The sequence below is a fragment of the Panthera tigris genome, chromosome A2, assembly GCF_018350195.1.
Source record: "Panthera tigris isolate Pti1 chromosome A2, P.tigris_Pti1_mat1.1, whole genome shotgun sequence".
In the NCBI taxonomy this organism is placed as follows: Eukaryota; Metazoa; Chordata; class Mammalia; order Carnivora; family Felidae; genus Panthera; species Panthera tigris.
In genome coordinates this window covers 111249423-111277133 of record NC_056661.1, presented here as the reverse complement: position 1 = coordinate 111277133, position 27711 = coordinate 111249423, and the positions used below count along the sequence as shown (strand labels likewise).

General features: G+C 36.2%; 1 protein-coding gene across 4 annotated transcripts in view; it reads left to right on the top strand.

Annotated features, from left to right (window-relative positions):
- The window catches only part of TMEM196 (transmembrane protein 196), a 142315-nt gene that overhangs the window by 89600 nt on the left and 25004 nt on the right, over positions 1–27711 (top strand). For 2 of the 4 annotated variants that reach the window (XM_007089075.3, XM_015540634.2), the window contains exon 1: positions 2988–3213. The exons of the other annotated variants lie outside the window; for them this stretch is intronic. In XM_007089075.3, the coding sequence (XP_007089137.1) occupies positions 3067–3213 (147 nt within the window). In that variant the 5' untranslated portion in view covers positions 2988–3066. Of the gene's footprint in view, positions 1–2987; positions 3214–27711 lie in introns of those variants that run through there. 4 annotated transcript variants of the gene reach the window in all.

Here is a 27711-nt window from a genome sequence, read left to right as displayed (position 1 = left end):
CCAGAACAGGCAGTATTCTTTTGAAAGTTCTAACAGCATTGATTCTCATGTTTTTAAACATAAAACATAATTTCCTCTATGTATAATTATTGGTTTTATTTTATTCCTCTAAATATTTCTGTATACGTAAGTGTAATTCATTGGTAGTCACTGATAAGTGAAGATAGATTTAATTTCTTCTGTATACATTTGATTTTTAAAAGTTATGAGTTATGCACCAGTTATCTAGGATCAATCAAGATTGATTATATTCAGGCATATAATTAAGCTGTGGGGGCATTTAAGTGAACATATTTCTAGGCATCGCATTCAGAAATAATACAACCATAATATATGATTTACTTATTTCTTTCTCTTTCTGAAATCTATCTATTGTTAACACTACTTGTATGTCCTCTACAAAATTAATTTCCCTTCCTTAAGTCACACTCCTTCCTGTATGTCTGCATTGACCAATCTATTTGAACAGTTACTCTAGTTTGTTATTCTCTTTCAAATGGGGGAAGAATTAAAAAAAAAAAAAAAAGAAAAGAAAAGGAGTGACTAAAGACAAACCAAAGCTAGGCAACCTAGATACTTCATTATTTATACATATAAATTGGATCATTTAGATGATTTCTACAAGATTTAAATAAAATAAACTGTGCCTCATTAAAACCAAAAAATACTTGAAGGATTCTAACAACTGGCTGTTTGGTGGACTGAGTTTTCAAGACGTGGAAAATGAATTCACTAATTAATCAACATAAATGTTTGAGTTGTTTTCCAAATATCACAATAACTGAGGACTATTAAAGGCCTAATAACTTATAATTCTTCCTTCCTGCTTTTATATTTTTTAAGGTGAGAGGACTCAATTCTTTTTAAATGTGGAATATAAACACATCATAAAGAAAGTAAATTATAATCATTTGATAATTTAATAGTTTAGTCTAAACGATTAAATAAGCCCCAAATCAAATTTAAGAGAAAACTGAAATTGACACTTAGGCTATACAATATGTATCACTCAGCTTTAGTGATCTCAGCATTAGGGCTTTAAAAAAAGAAACTTCTAATCAGAGAGATGCCTACACTGCATTAGTCTGCGTGTATGCAGAGGACAAGATGCCCTGGTTTGGTCTAGTATATCCTCACTCAATCCTCCTCTTTTTTTTTTTTTTTAATTTTTTAATGCTTATTTATTTTTGAGAGACAGAATGCAAGTGGGAGAGAGGCAAAGAGAGAGGGAGACACAGATTTTGAAGCAGGCTCCAGGCTCTGACCTGTCAGCACAGAGCCCAACATGGAGTTTGGGCCCAGGAACTCTGAGATCATGACCTGAGCCAAAGTCTGATGCTTAACAGACTGAGTCACCCAGAAGCCCCTCTCCTTTCTTTTATTTTCCTCTAATCTATCTCCAACTGTGAAACTCAGTTTTTGAGAAAGATGGCCCACATCCCAAAAACACCTTCTCATCTCCCTGTTTCCTGAGTCTCCCTGATGAGATGCCTTGTGATTTTTTGTGAAGTAAAATCAGAGACATGAAAATGGGAAACAGACACAGTGATTTCCATACTTCTACAACAACATGTGCATCAGATTATAACACAAAAACACCTAAGCTAGGGTTGGCTCCTGCCCTGATGACTCTGACAACTGTCAGTTGTTCAAAGAGCCAGATTTTTGTTTTTAATAATGCCCTTTCCAACGTAATACTTAAATGTACACATGTCTTGAATTTCAGTGTGAACACAGGGTCCTAGTCATGCTCAAATCTGGCGATGCATCCCAAACGGATAGCAGTGCTACTGGATAAGAGCAAGGGTCTGCTGAAGAAGAAGGACCACCAACATCCCCACTAAAGTGTGTTCGGCCCATTGCGTCTCCACACCTCCGCCACCAACACGCAAGGGACTTGTGGAAACAAAGGAGAGTTGACGCTCCCTATGAGCAGGCTTGAGTCTAGCTCTTTAGAGTGTGGAATTCCTGGGTGAAAGTCCATAGGGGTCCTAGTGAATTTAGGAGTCTGGCCTTTCTCCATCCCTTCGGCTCTCTCTGCCTTTCTATTTCTTTGCCCACTGTGCCCCCACCCTACCCCGTGTATACGCAAAAGAAAGTTTTACACAGAATGAGCTCCGCGTTGACGTAGGCATCCCTCCCCTTCCATCTGGATACAAACCCAGAAGGGAGCAAGCAGGGGAGATGCGAAGGCAGGGATCGCGAGGATCATTGTGGTTAGGGTCCCCAGGGGGGGCCGATCAGGAGCCAGCCAAGAGTATTGGTTCTAGACCCACAAATAGATCAGGCTTTTCCCTCCTCCATCAACCTCTCAAATCCCAATGAGGTCACTGAAATGAAAGAGAATCAGAGCAAGAGGCAGGGGGAGGAAGAGGACGACGAGGAGGGAGAAGAAACCCAGACGGAAAAAGGCCATCAGACAAGGTCGCTTTTTCTGGCGACACAGCAACTACGAGGAGCGTGGTGCTGAATATATCCGCCCGCTCAGCCTGGGGACCGAGGGACTCGCAGAAGCACTTTGTGTTACCACGAAAACAAAGGAGAGGAGACGAGAGCGAGAGGGAGAGAGAAGCTCTGAACAGTTCCGCTTTGGATCTCTGGGAAGCAAGGCTCATCTCCTTGGCAAGGAAAGAAAGGGAAGCCTGAAGGGTCTGGGAGGCTACGAAGGAAGCAGGTTTCCTGCGGAGACTTGGGACGCGGCAGAACTCTGGACAGCGCCTCTCGAGCAGGGCTCCTTACTCCTGGCTCCGCCAGGTTTCTGGCTCCTTCCTGAAAGCCCTTCTGCGGGTACACTCTCCTCTCCTGACCCCGACCACCGAACCCGGGAAAATCCGACGATCGCTGTCAGAACGTGCCAGGGGGCGGAGCGACTCTTGCCTCTGGCCCGGTCAGGGAAGAGGGTCTCCGGTTCTGGAAATCTAGTCCTTGTGGAGAATGCTTCGCTGGTGAAGAAAGAAAAGTTTTGGGGTCTGGTAGGGGGCGGAAGGGGTAAGGAGGATAGTGGAAGAAAGAAGGTGGATGGTTGGTTTCCCTCTCTGATCTGGAAGGAATGATGACCGAGGAAGGATGTGCACCAGCGGCCAGATTATTGGGAGCCTCTTGGTGCTCTCTGTGCTGGAGATAGGGCTGGGGGTGTCCAGCGTGGCCGTGGGGGCGGTCAGCTTCAGCCTGGCCCTCCGAGAGCACAAGCCGCAGCTCGGAGACTCGTCCCCGGTATGGAGCGGGGTGTGTGTACGTTGAGCCATTTCACTCTCTCTTTACCTCTTTACGGTGATGGTCAGTGTGCGTGCGTTAGTCACTCCCTCCCTGGGGAAGAAAATCATAAATCTCTGGCTTGCATGTAGGTTCTTGTTGGCAGATTATTCCTCTTTATGTTTGTCCCTTTATTTACTAATTGGCTTTTTCCCCCTCACCTTGCTTAAGACCAAATTAAGTGGCTTTGTTTAAAGTGGTGGTGGTGGTTAGGGGGGTTCAGCAGTTTCCCCTGGCTGAATCTGCAAAAGGCTGCCTAATAGTGCTGATTAGGGAGTCACACCTGTCAAGGGCAGACTCACTTAGCCTGTTTCTTTTACAAGGAATATCAAAATGAAAGTGTTACATCATCTCTTGTATCAGGAACAAGCAAGGGTAGATTGATGCATGTATTTCTGGGCAACAGTGTCCGACTAAAGGCAACACTGATAAAACAGAAAGAGAAATGTGGTATGCGTGTAAAAGGAATATTTTATCCCAGAAAACACTGCTCTTAATTTTTCTTTGCTAGCTTTCTGATACTTCACATCTAAAAACTCTTCTGTAAGTTCCAGGCAATAAGTTAAACAATAAATGGTAGGATATGTAACTACATTCTAATTGGAGAATAACTCGGCTTAAAGAGTACCTAATGCTCAGAGAGAATGTCATAATTTCCTCTAGGTCAGATGTCAGACCCAATGACCTTCTTGTTTACTGTGGGTGGAATCTCCAGGAAAGCTTTAGAGAGTCTTCCCTTCCACCAAAGACCAATAAAATAACTCAGCACTATTCCTAGTGTGGCCCTGATTGTGAAAAATCATTTTTTTTCTTCTCCTTTGAGTATATAGACGCTATATCCTTCTTGGTTTCTAGCTTGATTCCAGTTTTCAAGATAATTTAATAGGATGTTGTTCTGTCACTGATGATCAGTAGGTGTAATTAACAATCATGGCTTGAGTATTTTTGTTTTAAGTCAATGAAGAAGAAAAAAGACTATTTGTTTAAGAAAAATCATTTCAAAGTAATTTAGATTTGAGAGACCTTCCAGCATTCCTAAAACCAGTACAATTGTGCTGTGGAAAATTAGTTTTTATTTTTTAATTTTTCAAAGTGAAGCAAATGTTTTTAAACTGCAGAAGTTAAAAGGAAAAGTAAAAATGGTACTCAATTCTACCACTGAATGTTTCCAAAAATCCTTGTTCTGAATTCAGTAACTTACTATCATCTCCAAATAATTACTTTTTTCTTTATTATGTAAATTTTATCCATATACATTTTAAACTTAAGTATGAAAGGCTAAAAGGCAAATCTTAAATTTGAGAACTTTACATCTTATATGTAATAGTGATTATTTTGAGAGTTGTAGTTATCACTATTTAAACAGAATTAGTCAGACTTTAAAACTTCTATCAGACAACTATCAAAATTGAATATAATATCAACATTTAAAACAAATGGGGCAAAATGTGACCTTTTGATGACTTATGAAGGAGAATCCTCAAATACTCTTCAAATCACTTCCCCTCTTAATTTTGAGAAATTGGATGAATAAACATAGGTTGTCTCTAAGTAGAATTAAAGCATCCACTTTATCTTTAAGAATTAAAAGAATGGTTACTTTTGTTGGCATCACATAAGGAAAATAGATTATTTTTTTCTCTTCCCAGACAATGTACCATTATCTAAATGAGCCAACATATGTATTTGTTACTAAAAATGAAAGTTTTGAATTTGCCCAGTAAAAAGCAAATAAAATAATTATTTATATATAATATACATATAGTCATCACAAAGAATTATTTCCATCTTTAACTGGCTCTTTAGAGTAACCAAAATTCACCTAGGGTGCTCAAACAACAGTTCTAAATTCTGTTGTCTGATTCAATAAAATTTTTAAAAAATACATGTGATTGAATGAATGGATTGAAACAGGAATGCCCCAATAAGTCCCTTTTGGGATCACTTTTATAAACTCAAGTTAAAAAATCAAATCTTTGAAGAAATACTCAGTTTTGATCATTATTTATTAAATTATAGACTTCCTAAATTGATTTTTTAAATTGTTTTTCAGAGGTCATTTGTGATATAATCTCAATTATCTCTTATTTCTGTCAATGATGAATTCATATAACCAGTATTTATAGAGGGCTAACCATGTGCATTTTACTATTTAATACAAAGATTATTAAGATAAGTCAGAATAACTAGTAAAGCAGACAAGATGAGTATATCACTAACTTTATCAATGGTGAGAAATTAAAGTTTGACCTCAGAGAGATATAGGGGCAGATATAAGGGTGAGAGTATGCGGTGGTCAGTGAAATATCCATGGGATAACAATTACTTTTCTCTTGATCTTGGAAGCTTATTGGGACTTGTAATTTATGTATCACAGTGTTAAGTAATGCATCACAGAGTGGACTCCAAAGTCTGCCTGGGTGCGGATTTGTCATTTATTATCGAGTTAACATCCACAGTTCTCATATTCTGTAAAACAGGGCTGTTAAAAGGCATAAATGAAATAATGCTCTTAGTAAATATATGGTGTGTAGTGAGCACTGAATAAATGCAAGCCACTAATACTGGGTGCACAAACTGGCAGAAGGGCATAAGAAAGGAAAGCCTTTCAGACAGCATGGACGAAGGCACAAACTGGGGTGGGATGTGTTATGTTCCAGAAAGAATAGGCTCTTCTATTTTTCTGGGGCTTATGTGTGAAATGAAGATAAGGATGGAAAGAGTGGTTGGGGCCAGACCATGCGAGGCTGTGTGCCAGTCTAAGGCAATAGACTTATTGCCTCATATTTTTAATAATAATAATAATAATAATAATAATAATAATACCAATTCATACTTCCCAAAGAGATTCAAGGAGAAGCAGAGAAAAACTAGATTAAAAAAATTATTAATCTCTTTGGTATTTTATGAATTAAAACTATGTGTTAGTTATAAACACTAGCTGGGATTTTACAATAATTAACCTGTCACAATAACCACAGTCTATAATCAGAGTGTGCTTTGATTGGTGCCATGAAGTTTTTTTCAATACATTATTGTCATTATTACAAGATGTCTGAATTAAATTTTAGAAATCAATAGAAATAAAACTGTACTGTGAAGGAATTATTTTTTTATATATGGACTCTGACATAAGCTTTTTATCTAGTCAAGTACACTAAGAATTCAGGCAACTATTTTGATCTTTGAACCCAAATATGCAAATTTTTCAAAATGTGATTTAAAAATTAAATAGTAAAATAGAAGTCTTAGAAACCCAGGGGATGGATGCTTATATTTCTAGTCACTGTTTTATAATGAAGCAAAGGGTGATCAGGTTCCTGTCATCGGTTTAAAGATGTGGCCAATAAGCAGGAAAAAAAATTATTTCACTATAATTTCATACAGAAAGAAAGTTATAAATCCCTTATAGGATTTTTGCTTCTTCTTGTTCATCTGTTATAGCTGATATAGTAACCTTGTTGAAAGAAGACATTACTGCTAGATAACTATGAATGAACTCTTGAGTAAACTGCTTTGGAAAAGACAGTCATGTGAAATATAATTGACGTGTAAAATTTATTGACAGAGTTCAATAGACAGGGCTATGTTTCCAAGTTGCTGTATGATAGTTATATTTCCCCATCAATAATGAATCTGTAATGGAAATGGACTGTATTTAGTACTACACAGATTCATGGTTCCAAGAGAATTTTATTTTGCTGCGCTAGGTTGGCACTTGAAAATGTAGAGATTCAGATGGTTGTGTCCAGAACAACATCTAGTGCTAAGTTGTATTTGAGATATAGCATGCTAAATTCCATCCATCTATATCTAATACTCATTCTATAAATCAAAAGTATTAAAAGAAACTTTTCTAAGCCTTGTTTAGCCCACAGTCTTTTAAATATTCAAAAAAATTTTTACCTTAAAATAATTAAAAGTTTGAATGACTTTGCTTATTTTTCTGGACAATACTTGACTTGTATATTATAACTTTCTCCAGATAGTAAATCTGATACTTTAGGTGGGTAAAATTTATAGCATAATCAAGGCCACCTGTTATGTGGACTCCTGATTTACCATTGCAACAACTCAGCCAATTGGAAGTTTGTGTTGAAATTAATCCTACATTAGCAATGTAAGGGAGGTGCTATATATAAAATGGTATCTGCCTCAAAGTGTTATTTTTAATTTTTAAATCTGTCCAATTCATTTAAGGAAAAATAAAACAATAAGGAGAAATAAATCTGAAACATTTGAAGTTACTTCAAATGCACAAAATTTGAAGCTAATGTGTCTCTAATCAGGTAATATATCAATTTTCTCCAGCTTCAAAATATATAACATAAGAGATTTGTATATCTGAGCATGAGATGAAAGCTCTGCCCCACCTTCATAAAAATTACAAATATACATTTAAAACCAACTTTGGAATTAATTTTAATTACACAAGTAATTCATACATATTCTCATATCAAAGGGTTGAAAAAAGAATCAAAGCTGATATTCTCTTTCAACTCATCAAAATTAGCCACCATTATAAATTTAGGGTGTAATCTCACAGGCATTGCTCCACATATAAATAGTATTGTTTGAACATGTAGATCAATTTTGATTAAGTTTTGGATGTAGTGAAGCCCATTCATGGACTCTGTAAAGCCCAGGCAAAGAATCTCTTCCTTATTTGATGTATACGATTATTGTCAAGTGCCACTTTTATCTACTGGGGTTAGGGCCATTAGATATTGGCAATTAAAGAAGTTGGATAAGTCAAACTACTAGGAAGTGTAGTTATTATTCAAGGAACCATACTATGTGTCAAATGAAACATAAATAAAATGTCTATTTCTGGTATTGATTGATAATGGTATAATAGAAGAAAAATGGTGACTTTTGTCATTATCTGATGAAGTATTTTGCTTTAGTCTATATTTCATCCTCATAAAGTGACATGTGCTTAAATTTTTATCTAGGGCCTGTGACAAATTATGTCTCAGGATTTTGGCCCTGATCCGAGAGTATAACTATCTTGAAGACTTTGGCATAGGAATATTAGGGGATAATTGATAATAATTGCATCAGTCACCTTTTTGTGGACAGTTTCCTTGATACAAACATGATTTGAATAAAGTCAAACCCTTTCATTTGGATGATTTTGCCTAAAGTGTTCAAGTTGGTTTTCTTGTATTGACATGGTTATTAACCAGATCATCCAATACATGCTTCAAATGTGGCCAAGAGATTTAACTTTCTATATTAGCCCTCAGATAATATTTAATTTTATTGGTTGATGGCATAACCCACCCATCCAACCTGAAATGCTTATCTTTAAAATTCTATAAGAACTAGAATACATTTTGGTGAAAGTGTATGTACACAACTACTGGAGGGGGAAAAACCCCAAAAATTTAATTTCAAGTAATGTTGGGTCATTTACTTATGAAGTAAACAGATTTTCATTTTACTACTACACTATATATATATATATATATATATATATATATATATATATATATATATATTTATTCATTCAAATGACATTCTATAAATAAATAAGCTCAGAGTCTTAAATAATATTTGACTTTACTGTCTTAGTAATTTAGTAAAATTACCAGGTGGTCACTCTGCAGGTAGATGTTTATTTCAACATGCTAAATGGACAATTCCAGAATAAGTGGGTGGCAGTATATATTTTCATTGAGTATATTTCTAGGAGACAGAAGAAATTGTGTGAGTACTTTTTTCTGTTATATCGAAAACCAAGCAAATTTTCTTGTGAATGCAGATCCAAGCTATATATACTATAGTCAAATTGAATGACAGGTTGGATTCATATATCCTACTCACTATAACTGCGGCACTGGATAACTTCTGTTTCTTTATGAAGTCAAGGAGAGAAATGCCGGTACCAGTTTCATGGATTACCGTCAATACCAACATTGGCATAGAATAAGTGCTCAGTGAGCATAAATTGCTTCTTTCTTAAACTGCCCTTATACTATCCTAGGACTGCCTGGGACCTAGATAACACCAGTACTACACTGGGTCTCAACATTTCTTCAACACCGTTGATCAATTTTAGTTTGACTCACCTTTTGTTTTTTTTCATATATGGTATGTGTCTAGTTACCTTTTGATTTAATTCACAAGGTACATTATCAACTACAAAAGTGTACCAAAATATCTGCATTAGACAGGTCATGTAAAATATTCAGCTTAAAACTGAATGGGGAAACAGCAGTAAGGTGCTTCTCTCTCTCTCTCTCTCTCTCTCTCTCTCTCTCTCTCTCTCCCTCTCTCTCTCTCTCTCTGTTTTTCTTTTGGGGGTAAAGAGAATGGTAAAAATTCTATCATAAAAATATTCAGTAATAAGATAAATTAGACAATTATCTAAGTCAGACAAGTCAAACAGTGAGGATGTAGGAACCATTATTTATGTCATAAATCAAAGTCCTTGAAAACATATAAAACTATATACGTTCTTATCGTTAGTCAAAATAAAAGTACAAATTAATACTTCTAATAAAGACACATAGTATTGGGACACCTCAGTGGCTCAGGTTAAGCATCTGACTTTGGCTCAAGTCATGATCTCATGAGTTCGAGCCCCGCATCGGCCTCTGCGCTGTCAGAGCAGACCTTGCTTCAGATTCTCTGTCCCCCCTCTTTCTGCCCCTCCCTTGCTTGCACTCTGTCTTTCTCAAAATAAATAAACTTAAAAAAAGAAACATAGTATCTTGGAGGTTTTTATGGTTTTGCTTTTGAAGCAATATTTATTACATGTTGTAGTATTAATAGATGCATCAATGAAATACCTAGATTTCAACAATGATTCTTATTAATTAGGGCTCATGGTTTTTAGCACCAGTATCAAGATTCCTGAGAAGAAATTCTAAGCTCCATTAGTTCATGATTTATTATTAAATATTGGACAAAATTATGTGGTCAAGACAAAAAAAGAAAATATTAGTGGCTAAGAAGACCATTTTGGGAGACAGGGTGCCTTGAGCTATTTGTCTTGTAGAAGTAATACAAGATATGATTTATTAATAGTTAACTGTGTTCCAGATGTTTTTATGTACATTATTATTTCTAATATCAACAACGTTGTGAAGAATGTAGTATTATATAAAATTTATATAGGGGAAAGGACCTAGAATCCACTTTTATTTAATCAGCTGAGTTAGTATTTAAAGATGGACAGTCTCATTTTAAAATCTGCACTTTTTCTATTGCATTGTGTGGAACATGGGAAATTGTCATGAAAAAGTCATTCACTGAGGTCTGATCTCATTATTTGCTCCCATCCCTGAATATATGAGTCAGGCAGAATGGCATAAAGATCAAGTCCCCATCACTGTTTGTACCTGTTTCCCAGAAGAGACTGACATAGTCAACTGATGAACAAGCACAACTTCCATATTCCCAGAAGAATGTGAAATATTAGACCAAATTGTTCTTACCTTTAGAGCTTAGGCTTTAGCCTTAAAAAGGAAACTGAAATTATGCATCTCAAATGATCATTACATATTATGAAAGCAAGTCAGGAATATACAAACCATATTTAAACGTAGTTCAAAATGTGAGTTATCAGTGAGGGATCAGGGTTGACTCCCTTGTGGGGGGAGCTCTTTATCCAGGCCTTGGAGATTGGGCAGGTTTCCAGTGGGCAGAGGAGAAAAAGAAGATGTGCTAAGCAGAACTATTAACATGTGTAAAGTCATGAAAGGGACGATAAAATGGAGAGTTTGTGGAGGATTGAGGAGACTAGACTTGTTAAAGCAAAGAGATGTTCACATAATAACTGGCAAGTGAAGATGTACCTCATCCAGATACGATAAGACCAGCTTTAAAAGGGTCCTGAAAGAATGGTAAGACTAATCTGCCCTTGATTCCTAACTAAATTTGGTGAGCTTTGCTGGTTAGAACTTGATGATCATGAGGCCAAAGCAGTTGGACCGGGCATTGGTGCTCATTTCAAGGCAAAACACCAGCTCTTGATTCCAAGACATGTATCCTGTATCAGAAGAAAGATGTGAGGGAACTCTTGAGACTTGAGGGAAGTGTAAATCTACCATCACAAACGTAAACCCACTTCAAGTGGCTTTCCTGTTGATGGTGCATTTGTAAGATGTTCAATAATTCTTACAGCTGCCTGACATATAAGAGTTCACTTATTTAATTGGAAACATCAGCATTACATTAAGAAATGAAAATAGATCTGGAGGCATTAAGACTTGGGTTCACATTCTAGCTCTAACATTTGTTAGCTTAAGTTTGAGTAAGTCACATTATCTCCCTGAGCTATCAGCTAAGTTATCTGTAAAATAGCAATACTAATACCTATCTTATGGAGTTCAAAAAATTAAAATGAATACTTATATAAAGGGCTTGATACATGTTAAGTATTTAATAACTATGATGAGCCCACAACAATGACTGCATGCTATTGCTGTATGTCTGGAAAATCAATTTTCTGTACGTGGTTTCTATTTTTGTGTTAATAGAAATTTTATTTTTATACATTTCTGAAGGGTAGCTTTTTGTAAGGCCATTGATGAAATTGATCTTGGACTCAAGGCTTGGTAACATTTAGGTCATATACCCTCTCTTAGAAAATATGTGCTTTTCATAACCAATTCCAAACATTAATAGTTGTGATTTAGAGTTCATTTTCCAGGGTCCCAGGAATATTATCTAGGTCAACATTGGGATAATTTTTGTGTGTTCTCCCAAATAGAGATCATGTATTTGAGTTTATCATTATTTTTGGCTAGGCTGTTGGAATTCTTATCTCTTTCTCTACTTGTTTCCTGCTGACTATTTTCCTACATTGTTTGCTCTGAAGAATTAATAAAAATAACAGTCACATTAATAATAGTAACACTGACAGCTTATATTTCGAATATGCTGCATTGCCTAAGAATTCCAACTGCTGTGTTAGACCATTTATCTCAGCAGGATGAGTTTCTTCACCTAAGGAATGAGTACCTAGCAGATTTAGGATTTAGTGATCTAAATCACCTGAAGAGATAATGTATGCATGTGTGTGTGTGTGTGTGTGTGTGTGTGTGTGTGTGTGTGTGTGAACACATGCATGTGCTCATATGCGTATGCAGGGGAGATTAAAAGATAAGAAATTCATACAAGGAAGTTGATAATTGTCACTGATATGCACTATATGCTGCGTTTAGGCTGCTAGTAACCCGACTTGGGTACAAGTTCACAATGCTGTGATCCTCTATGAGCTGCAACTTATTTCCATAACTGGCTGGGTTTCAGAAACTGCCAGGCATGTTGGGTGGACATTCTTCTATGGTGTTGACAATTCTTGGGAAGAACATAACTTCTACCCTCTAGTCCCCTGGAGTCCCTGGCTATTTTCAATTCTGTGAGAACAGGTCACAAATCACAGACTCAAAGCTGGCACGTAGCCAAGGAAGTATTTTTTGTTGTTGTTGTTTCATCTTCACCAAATGTATCTTCTACATTTTAAATTTTGTTGTGTTTTCCACATGTATCAAGTTATGGACATTATATTTGAGTGTTGTCCAAATACATTACAGCATCTATGTTAATCTTACTCGAAAATGACATGAAGAAATCTTAAACATAAAAATATGAACAAAAATTATGCAAACTAGGATAGCCCACATTAATGTAAAATTGCCTTAAGCTATATACAAATACTTACTAAATTGTCATCACGACATAGGTCATAGAGAGGCCCTATATAATATATATATATATATACACATACACACATATATATATACATATATGTATACATATACATATGTATATATATATGTGTGTGTGTGTGTGTGTATATATATATATATATATATATATATATAAAAGTTTAAGCTGCTTTAATAAACAGAATGTTATTGACAATGTTTCCATACCTGGGTGTTCAATATTGATGACAACTTCTTGTACTTCCCACCAGAAATAATTATCTTAAATTTTTATGTGTTTGAATTTTGAAATTCATTTATTTATTGTAATGGCTAAAATAACAAAAATTTGGACTCAGAAGATAAACTTTTCAATTTTGTTACTGCTATATATGAGATAGTTTTATTTTGTTCCATTTTAAGGATTAACATGAGTAATGACTATACCTAACAATTATTTGGGTGATTGACACCTAAATGTGTAGTACTGCAAATTCAGTCCCTCCTACCAAAATTTATAATTTTCTTGCTGCTTTTGGAGAAGAAACAGCTCTAACATCAAAAGCCTTATTTACTCAGCATACTCAAAATAGTCAACAGATTATTTTTTGAAAAGAAAAACTATCACAAAGCAGAATTGGAATAGAACACAATGCATAATGCATTAAATACAAGAAAGACTGAGTTCCATGAACACTGAAAGGGAGATGTGAGGGAATGGTGTTCTGAGAATCAAGGCTGATTCTTTCTATACATTGAGGGATTTGGGTCCAGGGGCAGTCAGAATTTCTGAGGTTTTTGGACTTGGATTCATCTAGAAAAGTTTGACATGCCAATCAGCTACGTGCTATGTTTGATGATTTCTTCTGAAATTCATTCTTGTGATTGTTGGTTTCATTCAGTTACTTTACAGTCTCTGAAAAAGGTTTACCTCACTGCCTGCTGTGCATCCCTTTTTATCACTGTGGGGGTTTTCTTTCCATGTCTCCCTTGAGTGCTTTTGGTTCAATTTATTTTTTCACTGTAGTTGCCTCTTGCCCCATGCTACCTGCTAAGCCACCAAGATGGCCTGATGCTAATGGAGAACTGTTTAGCACAACAACATATCTGTTGTACATTTTATTCCTTTGGTATTTTATTTTTTGTAAAGGTGATCATATTTGTGACAGGTCATGACTTTCTTGAGAAAAATGTACACTTATCCTTTTCCAGTTGAATTTTTGAAATATTGAAAATTTCATAATTTTCTGGAGTGAAAGAAACATGGTATATGGATCTATGTGCTTTGCTTTTTTCAGTGCTCTGTTTTGGGGTGGAAAATAAGAAATTAGTTCTAGCTTAAGGGAAAAAATAACACTGCATAATTAGCAGGGTTTTCCATGGACTAAGAAAAGAAAGAAATATAAATAGGAAAGTGGAAAAGTGATTTATTTTAAAGATGAACATTATGCTAAAAATGCAAAAGAATTGGGAGAGGGGAAAGCAGAGGTCATTAAGGAGATTTGTAAATCTAATAAAGGCAGACAAATCCCAGGGAGCTGGGTTGTGGGATAGCATAGCTCAGGGGCAAGGACCCCTAGGGGTTAGGGATATGGAGATGGGGACCATTCCATGTTGAGATCAATGGTAAAGACATTTAATGGGCCTGAGCTCATCCCACTGGGTTGGGATGAGTCAAGAAGAGGAATGACAATGTAGCATGGAGAAAGAGCTAAAACAAGTCAGAAGAGTCAGGTTCCCATTCCAATTCTTATGCCAGATGCTTATTCTCCTTAGTTCTCTTTCCTATAAGATTTTGTCAACAAATATTGATTCTACAGCTACAGCATTTTACAGTCTGAGTTAGGTTCTGAGGATCTAGCAGTGAATACAATAATCATGATTCCTGATCTTCTGAAGCTGATAGATAGATAGATAGATAGATAGAGACAGACATATAGATAGAGATATATTTTATATATATATATATATATATATATATATATATATATATATATATATATATATTATATATATACAATGAACAAATAATGCACAAACATCTAAAACATCTCAAGGAAGCAGTATTTTCTGAAGGATGATGAGGCATTACCCGGATGAAACAGGGGAAGAACACTGTTCCAACTAGAGGGAACAGAATGGATAAAGACCCTCAAATAGGAAAGGTTTGATGTATTTGAAAAACTGAAAGAAGGCCAGGGTGACTGGATTTATGGCAAATGAGCAGAAGGAGATAGAATGCACTCAGTGAGGTAAAGAGGCAAAAAGGAAAAAAATCACTTAAGGCTTTATACACAATTTGCAATGTCTTGATTTTTCCTTAATTATAATAGGAGACTATTAAAAATAATGGAAAGGTTTTAAACATAAAAGTGACAAGATTATATTTGCATTTAAAGAAGCTCATTTGGGGCTTCAGTTTATAAAATATATTTGAGTCAGACAAGTTAAGAAGTTACAAGTCTAGTTAGGACGCTACTGACATTTATGATATTATGGTTACATGGATGACAGTGAAATATTGAAATAAAATGGAGGAAGCACAGATATTTGAGATACAGAGTTGACAAGACTTAGTGTTTGATTAGATGTCATTGTTGAATAAAGCATTAAGAATGATGGGGCGCCTGGGTGGCTTAGCCGGTTGAGTGTCTGACTCTTGATTTCAGTTCAGGTCATGATCCCAGGGTCATGAGATCAAGCCCTGTGTGGGGCTCCATGCTGAGCATTGAGCCTGCCTGAGATCCAATCTCTCTCTTTCTCTCTCTTTGTCTCTCTCCCTCTCCCTCTGCCTGTCTCCCCTGCTTTCACTTTCTCTCTCTTTCTCTATCTAAAATAAAAGAAATAATAGTAATAATTAAAAAACAAAAGAACAAGTCTCAGATTTGGGGACTGAGCAACTGGTAGGATCCCATTTACTCTTTTGAGAATTAATGATTAGAAAAGGGAAAACTGTGTGTGTGTGTGTGTGTGTGTGTGTGTCTAGGATATAATTGCATAGGATGTGGACAGACCAAGAATTTATTTGTGATCTGTTAGAGGTACCTGTGAGACAGAGACATGCTGTGGACTATTAGATGGGTCTAGAGTTCAGAACATAGGACTGTGGTGAAATCTAAACGTGGGAACAGTCTACAAATGCATTAAATACATTTAAAGGTATTTAAAGCCATGTTACTGGTTGAAATTACCCAAAACAAAGCCCTTAGTTCCTCTGAAATTCAGAAGCTGGATATTAATATGAAGGTAAGAAAGAGAGACTGAGAAGTTGTGACCAGAGAAATGTATGGAAAACCAAGAAAGTGTGGTGTTAGAGAAGCCCAAAGGAAAGAGCTTCCTTGTAAGATGCTCTTACATCTTACACGATCATGACCTTCCTGTAACATGGAAGTCATTGGTGACCTTAGCAAAAGCAGTTGAAGTAAAGGACACATACTCCAGTGTGAAGTATGCTAAAGAAATAATGGGAAGCAAGAATACAGAAATAGTAAGTGTAGTGGTGGTGAAGGGGTCTGTGTAGAGAGAGAGAGCAATTAATGTGAAAGGATTTGGAGTCAAGGAAGGTTTTTGATTTTAAGGGAGATTTTGGAACACTTCTGTGTGCTGAGGTAAATAATGGAGTAGGCAGAAAGGGAGAGAAAGTCTGAGTAGACAAAGGGTGATTTAATGTAGAGATGAAGTGCAGGTCTTGTGTTGATACATTGTATTTTTGTGTATTTAAAAAAAAAGAAGAGCAAGATGAATATGACTGAAGATGCAGTTTATCACACTGAATGGCAAATGGTGAGAGGAGCCTTGATGGCTTCTGTGTTCTCTGTCTCATCTGAGGTGTGTCATGGCTATAGGGGTAAAGAAGAGAATGCCATTAAAATGTTTCCTCTCCCTATCAGTTGAGAATTATAATTGAGTCACACAACGTAAACTGTATAGAGACATAGAAGTAATTTATTCCAAATTCATCCTTTTATAGATAAGTAAACTAAAGCCCTGAGAGTTAACACTGCTGGCTAACTATAGAACCAGGACAAGAGGGCAGTTCATCTAATACTTAGTCTAACCCAGTTTTCACAGATGCCTCAAAATATTGAGTAATCCTTAAGATAAATGCTGAACCGAAAAGAAAATGCAGTTATTTGTTTACCGTCTCAAACTGAACAGGAATGATCTCAAATTATTGGCATTGCTAAACTATCACGAAGATGTAAGTATTTTAACACATTTTAGAGGTCTCCCCCCAGTTGGGGGTTTCAAGAAAACAGCTTTTTACAGAAATTATGGCATGTTCTCTGTGGTGCTTTTCCAAAGCAACAGGGAAATTGTAGTGAATTTTTAGAGGTTAGCAAATTTTCCAAACCCACAAGAGCTAGTGATCAATTTAGGTAAGTAAGTGAATTGCTTTCAAGAAGCCTCTAAAAAAGAGATTCCAAAGTTCATTTATCAATCTATACACATTCAAAGAGCTTGGATAGGGAATGTCAAAGTCATATAATTCTGAATATTTTCTGTCTGAGGGTTTTCTTCTTAATTCAAACATAAAGAAATCAAAATTAAGAGTCAGATTTAGTATACAATTGGCCTAAAGTGGCTAGGAACAAATATGCATTGTGCCTTTATCCAATACTGTCTTAAAAATTATCAAAATATTTTATAAAGATAGATGACTTTAAAAGGGCCACATTTAAAAAAGGTGCACTTTTTCACAAATGTATCCTTGGCTATAGATACAGCAGAGTGTATTTACTAGTGTTAGGATAAGCTGAGTTTTCCACTGCAATGTTAATAAGTTAAAATATCATTATAAAAGATAATAAGTATTCTTATTTATACCCCAGTCACTTATAAAGTAAATGATTTCCTCAAAGGAACAGGTTTTGTTTTTGTTTTTGTTTTTGTTTTTGTTTTTGTTTTGGAGAAAGAGGTATAACTTTAACTCATGATTTTGCTGTAGCCAAGGGGTATCACCAAACATCTTAGGTCTTCAGACCTTCAAAATAGTCTTAGAGGGATACTTAAGGAGTTTAGGAAATATCAAGGGGAAAGTACCTGATAAGTTAAAAAATACAAATTTGGCAGACATCACCCATTGAATTATCAGGGAAACCGGGCCAATAGAAATTAAATTGTCTCTAGAGCTCACACATAACTGAAATGAACTAGTTTAGGAAAGCATCGTATCTCCTGGGTGATATTTGTAGGGGGAACTTTTTTCTTTGGCTTGTGACTGTAATTAAAATCAGGTGTCATCTAGATTTGTACAACTAGAGTAGTCATTAGCCACATATGGCTATTGAACACTTTAAATGTAGCTGATCTGAGTTGAGATGTGCTAAAAGTATAAAATGCACATTTGGATTTCAAGGACTGAGTATGGCAAAAAGGACTGCAACATATTTCAAACTTTTTTTTGTCTTTCTTTTTTTTTTTTAATATATGAAATTTATTGTCAAATTGGTTTCCATACAACACCCAGTGCTCATCCCAAAATGTGCCCTCCTCAATATCCATCACCCACCCTCCCCTCCCTCCCACCCCCCTATTTCAAACTTTTCATTGTTGACTTCATGTAGAAATGATAGCAGCGTGAATATATTGAGTTGAATAAAATATATTCAACTTTTCAGCTTTTTCTTTTTTAATGTGACTATCAGAAAATGCGACGTTGTGTATATGACTCGAATCTGTGCCTTATGTTGTTTTTCTAATTTCTCTAATCTAGAAACATTTTTCTTATCAAAAGAAGTAATTAGCTCATCAGGAAAATCTTCATGCTTTGTTTACCTAAGACGTGAACTATAGATGAGGAAAACCTTTAAGACTATTTGAGCTATTAGTGGACTAGAAGGCTAAATTGACTTAGTTGGCTGGTAGAAACAGTATGCTAAGTGTTCTGGTACAGTATTTCCCAAAATGGACACCCAAGTTACCTTCCCCCACGACATAAGCCTTTCAGCCTTTCTTTTTTAAATGGTGAAATCCAAATCTTTGTCTGACTTTTCATTAAGGGGATTTCAGGTATCATTTGGCAAATACCAAAAGTGTTTTGAGAGAGGAGAGGTTTTCCCCACCTCTCCTACTAACTGGAAATTCAGTCATTCATTTATCCATTCGCCAATGAGTTTTCGTTGAACTTTTTGTAACTATGAGGTCCTATGTTAGTGCCAAAGTTTTAAAGGTAAAAAATATGTAATACCTGACTAGGAGTTCAGAGCCTTTGGGAGTGACAGATATGTAGTGAATAATTACCATAAAATATTATCAGCGCATCAGTGTTATAATAGACTTGAATATAATATATTTTGTTAGGTTCTGACTAGGAGTACATGCAAGAATTGAAAAGACTTCACAAATAAACAATATTTATACTGGATCTTGATGTGTAAGAAAAAAATTTTCCAATTAGAAGGAGAATATAAACATTTATTGGCACCTGCCACATACCATAACAAGGCAAGCACTTTCACTGGATTGTTTCTTTTAATTCCATAATCAGGTGGTATTAGTATTAGTCTCCTCATTTATATAAAATGAATGAAGAATAACATTTATTATAAATGATATATTCAGTGTCAGAGAGCTGTGATAGTGCCATAGTAGATACTCAAGAAATACCTCATAAATACTGGAGAAATGTCTGCTAAAAATGAGTGGGGTAAAACAGGGCCACTTAGATTAGGGATCAGAGAATATCAGTGCAGGGAGGAACTCGTGAATCCCATACAGTCCAACTCTCTCCTTTTAAAGATCAAGCCCCAGAGAATTCAGTTGACTTGTCTAATATAGTCAAATGACAAAGGAAGACTGAATGGGAGCCTAGGGGTTCTGTTATAAAGTACAGAACATTTTTCTCAATAGTGCATGGTCATAGCCTTTTAGCCCATGACTACAGAAAACAATTCCATCAAAAGCTGCACTTTGGTAACAACACATATCAAACTCTACTGTCATTTCTCATAAGTCTTCAGCTTGTTTGTACAAGATTCCTTTGTGTATTCTCCTGTTTACAGTTGCAATTACAATATTATTGATAATGTTTTCACATAATTTCCTCTCTTTTAAAAATTCTAATAATTTCCCCTCCCTTTTCCTTGCTTTCCTGAATATTTGCTCCTTCAATAGGACCTTTAACAGGATCTTATTAAAGCAGTTATGGTAATACAAAGCCTTAAGGTATACAGGACCCTAGAACTTTGCAATTAATCAATTTGACAGATAATTACTGGTCTTAGTTTAAATGAAGCACTTTGCTGAGAATTTGGAGAGAGATAATTATCTGTGCTTTGGATCCAAGAGCTTTATAGCTGGTGACACATATGTATGCAAACAATAACAGATATCGAGCACTTGAATTCTTCTAAGTGCTTTGCACCAATTATTTTATCTAATTATTTACAGCAATTCTATGAAGTATGTTCTCTTATGCATCCAATTAAAGAGAAAGCTGTGGCAAGTCATTTAAGTAACTTTCTCAAAGTTGCACGAATTGAAAATGATGAAACCATGATTCAAATTCAGCCACTTGACTCTGGAGAAGACATTCTATCACTAAATTATAGTGCCTCCTCCTAAATCCAAATAAATGTAGTTAAATACAGAATGTAGTGTATGAACATCCTGTGGATGCACAAAGGAAAGTAAAAAGGGAGACAGATGACTTCATGGAGGATGTGACTTTGGTGGCAAGTATGGAAAAATAAAGTAGGGAGGGCTTGATGGGAAGCGAGGAAAGAAGGGCATTCCAAGTTGGCGGAGACATGATGCATGGAAAGCTTGAGAATGGAAAAGAGAACATTGGTTTCAGAACACACAATGTGCAGAAAAAGAGAGTGTAAAGTGGTAGGTCTGACCTAACTGTAAGGAACTTGAGTAGTATGCTATGGACTTTGAACTATATGTCTTTAAAGAAATGAACAGGTACTGGGCGTCTGTGTGGCTTGGTCAGTTAAGTCTCCGACTCAGTCTCAGCTCAGGTCTTGGTCTCAAGGTTTCCTAAGTTCAAGCCCCACGTCGGCCTCTGCTTTAACTGTGCAGAGCCTGCTTGGGATTCTCTCTCTCCCTCTCTCTCTGCTCCTCCCCCAGGCATGCTATCTCTGTCTCTCTCAAAATAAATAAATAAATAAATAAATAAATAAATAAATAAATAAATAAATAAATAAACTTTAAAAAAAAATGGACAGGTACTAAGAATGTTTTAAAGGTTTTGAAAGACAGGAGTAACATGAGCCATTGTTTTTTAGGAATAATCACCTAGGCAGCGGTGTGAAGAATTAGAGCCATGGGGATTATGTACATCTTTCAGGTTAAAATTTAGAATCAGAAGAAAGCTAACTTGAATGCAAATGGATATTAAAGGGCATATGTGAGAAACTTTATGGAGGCAGATTCAACAAGAATCTGGTGAGAAACAGGCTATGAAAAATGACAGTGGAAGAGATTTGAAATTAAGGCTGACTTTCTGCCCAGGTTAAAGAGAGTAAAAGTATACTGAGCTCAGAAAAGCAAAAACAGAGGCATGTTTGTAGGGCAAGAAAACAAATTAAGTTTAGACAAGTTGTGCCTCTTTGATGCATTTATTCATGAAATATTCATCCATCAACTTATGATACACTCTGTATTATATTCTGGTGATACTATAAAGAACAAGAAGATAATGTTCCTGCCTTCAAGACACAATCTATGGTAGGGATACAAACATTAAACAAATAAATATACAGCTAAGCATTTAATTATAACGCTATAAAGGGAAAAGTCAGGATGCGATAAGAGTTTAAAATGGAAACTTAGTCCAGAAAGTTAAGGGGGGGGGGCTTTCATGAGGAAGTAATATTTATGCAATAATATTTAGGTAATATTTAATTCAGGAATGATAGTTAGCCAGTCAGAGAAGAATAGGACTATTTCAGGCTATGGAAATATCAGATGTCAAGTCCCTGAGGGGGAAGGAATTTGATGAGTTCCAAGAAGTTAAGAGAGAAATCAGTGAAGGCTGAGACTGTAGAAGAAGGCAGATTATGAAACACTTTATTGACCATGTCAAGATTTTGATTTTTTTTCTTAAAGGCAATGGGATAAAATTGAAAGAGTTAAAATGTGGACATAGCAAGTTCAGAGAAGAGTGAGTTTGATGAAGGTAAGGATGGAAAGAACAATTTGGAAGCTTTTGCTCTTACACTGATGAGGTTTGGAATAGAGTGGAAACAATGAGAGTGAACAGAGCAGATATATTTCTGAGGACAAACCGAATACTGTGTGGTTCACTGACATACCTGAGGGTATGAAACAGGTGTCAATAAGGAGTCCCAGATGTCAAGAATGAGAACTCAGTGGATGGCTGTGTTATTTCCAGAAGTGAGAAATTTTGGAGAAGGATATCTCCAGGGGGATGATGACAGGATTCTCAAGAGAATATTTCCACAATATTTTCAGGGAATGATTTGGGCACTCTGAAGGGTAAAGTATTTTTATGACGCATCTTAGTGTCTATTCTTCTGGTTGAATTCATTCTTTTTTTTTTTTTTTTGAAAGAAAGAGTGAGAGCAAGAGTGAGAGAGAGCGAGAGAGAGAGAGAGATGAGTGGGGGTGGGGAAGAGAAAGAGGGAGAGAGAGAATCCCAAGCAGACTCCATGCTCAGTGTGGCCTGACACAGGGCTCGATTTCATGACCCTCAGATCATGACTTGAGCCAAAACTAAGAGTTGGAAGCTTAACTGACTGAGGCACACAGACACCCCTGGTTGATGTCATTCTTAGTTTTTACAGTGTAGCCCCTACTATTTCTCAGGTCATATCATCACCATACATAGGGCAGTGGAAAAGACAGTCTGTTTCTCTGAATGATGGAATAAAATTTCTAGAATTCATTCTTTTCCCTCTGATTGGCCTTACTTGTATCTTGTGGTCATTTCTGAAGCAATCACTATGACAAAGGGGACAGAACATCCTAATTCATTAAAGTTGGTTTACAGAGCTTTGTGGGGTGAGAAACCCATGACTGAGAGTGAGGGATAGATGCCTTCCTCAGCAGAAAAATGAGGTATAATTGCTAGAAGATGGGTAAATAAATTCTGAAGACCAAATAATGGCATTCAACCACCACATAAGATCATTGATACTGTAGAAGTGAATACAGAAAGATAAAAATGTGTAGTTTGAAATTTTGGGAGGGCATCTTTGTAAAAAATATAGTTGGAACTGTTTCAGATAGAGGCCAGTTCTCAATCTATACATGTGAGAAGTTGTTGGCAGAGAAGTAATAGTTAAAGCTGCAAAGAGTTTAGATGAGAAGAGACTGACACTTCAGGAATACCAGCTTATAGTAAGATAGGGAAAAGGGAACCCAGTAACAGAGACTGAGGACTGATAGATGGAAAAGAATGGGAAAATAAGGAGAGTTGAGTGCCGGCGTGCCTGGGTGGCTCAGTTACTCGAGTGTCTGACTTCTGTTCAGGGCATGTTCTCACAGTTGGGTTTGTGAATTCAAGCTCTCAGCTGGGCTTGCTGCTGTCAGTGAAGAGCCCACTTCAGAATCTCTGTCTCCATCTCTCTCTCTCTCTCTCTCTCTCTCTCCCCCTCCCAAGTTCATGCCCTCTCTCTCTCTCTCTCAAAAATGAATAAACATTTAAAAAAGAGAGAGATAGGAGCACCTGAGTGGCTCAGTTAGTTAAGCATTTGACTCTTGGTTTTGGTTCAGGTGATGATCTCACGGTTCCTGAGTTCAGGCCCACACAGGGCTCCGCACTGACAGTGTGGAGCCTGCTTGGGATTCTGGCTCCCTCTCTCTCTGCCTGTCTGCTGCTCACTCTCTATCTCACTCTCAAAAATAAATAAATACCATTTTTAAAAAATAGGGGAGAGCTGAGTCCCGTGGAATCCTGTTAGGAGACTATTTCAAAATAAAGAAATAATCAGGGTGTCATTGATAATCGTTGAGCAATTTTATGAATTATGGGAATAAAAACTGCATGTATTACTTTATACAACAAGTAATTATTGAGAACCTATTGACTGATAAGTACCATGACCAAAGACCTTCCTCTTCCATTCCAACAATTTAATAAGTATGTACTATACATACACCAGGGAGCATTCTAAATATTCTGGTTGGGAGTAGGGTGGTGGTAGTTATAAATATGAAAAAATAGTCTCTTCCTTAAAAAGCTTCATGTCTAGTGATACAGGTAATAAACATAAAAATTACTAGAGTCAAAATAAAAAGATGTACATTTGGTATTATGAGAAATCAGAAAAAAAGATGAAATCACATCTGGTCAGAAAACTTAAGATGGGCTCTGCCGAATAGGTAAGAATAAGAACAAAGTTTTGCAAATAGAGAAGTGGATTTAGGGAAAGATAAGCTGAGTGTGTGCAATGATTACTAAGTCCCTTTGGCTGTAGGATATCAGCCAGAGACTAGTTTGCAAATTAGATTGAAACCATCCATTTAGAGTCTGATGGCAGGCCAAGATATTTGTTGAGTCATTAAAAAAAAGTGTATGAAGAAGTGAGGTATTAAAAATCATGCTTAGGATGAACTTCAAATGACATTAGAGAAACAGAAGGCAGAGAGAGACCCTCTCTAGAAAGCTCATAGATAATCCAGGGGAGGGCTGTTGAGGGCTTGGATGAAATAAGAGATTTACTGTGGATGTAGAATTAATGGCTCACAGTAATTGGATTGATAGGAGTGATACAGAAAGGGGAGGGGAATCAAAAGTGCCTCCGAGTTTTAAGAAAATAGTAGTAAGAGTGATAGAAACAGGAAAGTGATGAATGGAAGCAGACTTGAAATTCATTTGTGAGAATAGTACCCTGCTGGATCTCTTTTGTTGACTTCCATGCATCTGGCTGTGAACACACTGAATTGTAAAATGATTGTAGGCTAAGCTAAAAACAGACAAAGCTTTCATGATGACCAACATCCTGTGTTATTCTCTGATCTCTTAGAACATGGACCCACTTTGGAAATGACATTTTGTTTTGAAATATCACATTCAGGGCAAGTATTATTGGCAACACTTAGAAGACTTCATTGGTATCGAGTAGAAATTAATACATTTGATAATTACTTTCTAAAAGGTAATCCACTTATAAGCCTAAAAATCTTGTTAACTGCTGCTCAGCATATCACGGCTGGAAGTTGGAGAGAATAATAGTGTCCACATTCCTGAGTAAATATTGATTTCATATGGGACAATCCACCTCCATGAAGGAGGAAACATGAGCAAATATACACAGTTTTGCCATAATGCAAGATTCTGTGAATGAGGAAAATAAACAATCAATATCTGAAATATTTTGTATAATTCCTCTCAGGAATTCAGACACTAGTCTGTACTCATCAGATGCTAAAAAATATTATATAATTTTGTTAATAACTCCACTTATTTACGGTTTATTGGGTCGTAAAAATTATACCAAATACATCATAAATATTGTCTCATCAATCCTTTTAATAGCACTGTAAGATAAGTTTGAGGATATTTGTAGTAGTATGCCCATTTTATAGATGGGGAAGTTGAGATTCAGAGAATTTAAATAGCTGCTATGAGTCCCACTACTTTGTGGCATAGCCAGATTTAAAGCTCATGTTTTCTTTACTCCAAAGTCTGTACTCTTAGTCATTATACTCTATTCCATCCATTTGTTTTAAGCTCTGGCTGTAAAGAATAGTGCTGATTCTATATTCCAGGCCCTAGTGGACAATACCCGTCAACCAAGCTTTTCCCAGAGCAAGAAATGTCCTGACACATACATATAACTCCTCTAATGATTCAGAGGACCCAGCAGTACAATATGGAAAGCTGTTGCAGATACCTTCTTCCTGTTTATAATCTCATTTGTACGACCATCATGCTATATCTTGTAAGGGCAAAGGGATTATTTTCTCTCCCAATATATGTGTTTCCTTTTCATGCCATTTAATGGTAGAAAAATCATGCCAACCTACTTCCTATTTCTGCATCAAAAAACAATATAACCATGATATCTTCTTCATCTAAGCAGATGCTTTCCTTATTGTTTCCCAAGAAATCAGGGTAAAACTTAAAATTGTATTACAGTTTTGACTATTGTCCTCAGCATGTTCTGACTGTTATAGCTACTCCTCACAGATAACTTTGGAAACAAAACACTATTCTAGGAAATGCACATTGGGAAATTGTAATCTTCAAAAAATTATTTATTTATTTATTTATTTATTTATTATTAATTTATTTATTTATAGAGTGAGAGCACCCTTGAACGGGGGGAGAGGGGCAGAGGGAGGCAGAGAGAGAGAGAGAGAGAGAGAGAGAGAATCCTAAGCAGGCTCCATGCTCAGTGTAGAGCACCACTTGGGGCTCCATTCTGCACCCTTGAGATCATGAGCTGAGCCAAAATCAAGAGTCAGAGTCAGATGCTCAACTCATTGAGCCACTGAGGCACGCCTAAAAAACATATTTTAAAAAGACATAATACAAGGCACCTGGGTCACTCATTCGGTTCAGCATCTGACTCTTGATTTTGGCTCAGATCATGATGTCATGGTTCCTGAGTTCAAGCCCCATGTTGGCTTTGGGCTGAGAGAGCAGAGCCTGCTTGGGATTCTCTGCCTCCTCCCTCTTCCCCTCTCCTGTTCATGTGTGCTCTCTCTCTCTCAAAACAAATAAATAAATATGAAAATTAATTAATTGATTAATTAAAATAAGTAAATAAAAAACAAAAAGATATAAAACATGATTGTTTCTCATTCATAGATTCTAAAGCTGCATTTTGGTTACAAATTGTACAAGCCTCACTTTATTTCTGAGGGAATGATGTCATTTCTATTGAGTTCCATAAATTATAGAACTATTTGTAAAGGAAAGGAATTGGATAATGGATGGTGTTTGTTTATAGACTTCTAAACATTGTAGAGCCAATATATTTTACTCACTGTTGTACTTTTTGAGAGTAGAAAATGGCCTGGAATTGATAAAGAACAGCAGAGGGCCACTGCTTAAAACTACCTCCCACCAGACAGAAAATCTCCATAGGTAAAGATAGATATGTGTTAATTCTTGTGAAATACAAATACCTCTAGGGAGGGCAAGTGTTATAAGCCAGGCGTAATAATGATTAGGAACATCAATGAACTGGAAATTTACTAGAAAGAAATCTCCTGACTAAAAGAAGAAGGTCTACCAATTTATTGATTTGCTTACCAGGCAATTCCATGGCTGACTTTTTTTTTTTTTTTTTCCTTAAAGAGACACAGAGAGAAAGACAACAGAACATTTATGAGAGAGCAATCACAAAGATGACTGAGAAACCAGGGCATGTTTGCCTAGAGAACACACAGGGTTGACGGTGTGTTTGTCATAAAATGGGCAATGGGTGTATATCACAGGGACAAAGGCTTCAGGCTTACTGAAAGAAAGAAATTTCTGGCAATCAGAATTATTTAAAGGTGAAAAAGCCTGCCTCTCTTAAAGGAAGAGACTGATCCTGAACTGTAAAGATTATTATCAAGTAAGAAATGCAAATAATATATTGATGTTGGGCACATTATGAATCACTAACATTCTAGTTTCCACAGACTGAGCTTAGCCCCAGTAAGCAGAAGTGTTTGTGAATGTTGTGTATTTGGAAGAAAGACGATTAATGGTAGAGAGGAATCTGGAGGAGCTGTTAATGAATATAAGACTAACTCACAAAAAGCCTTGACCTTCCCTTTCACTGAAACAGTAATTTCTAAGACGTTTAGCATTGCATTGGATTATTATCAAAGGTTCTCACATACACATAAAATAGAAAAATCATGTTTTCCCCACATAGATATCAAT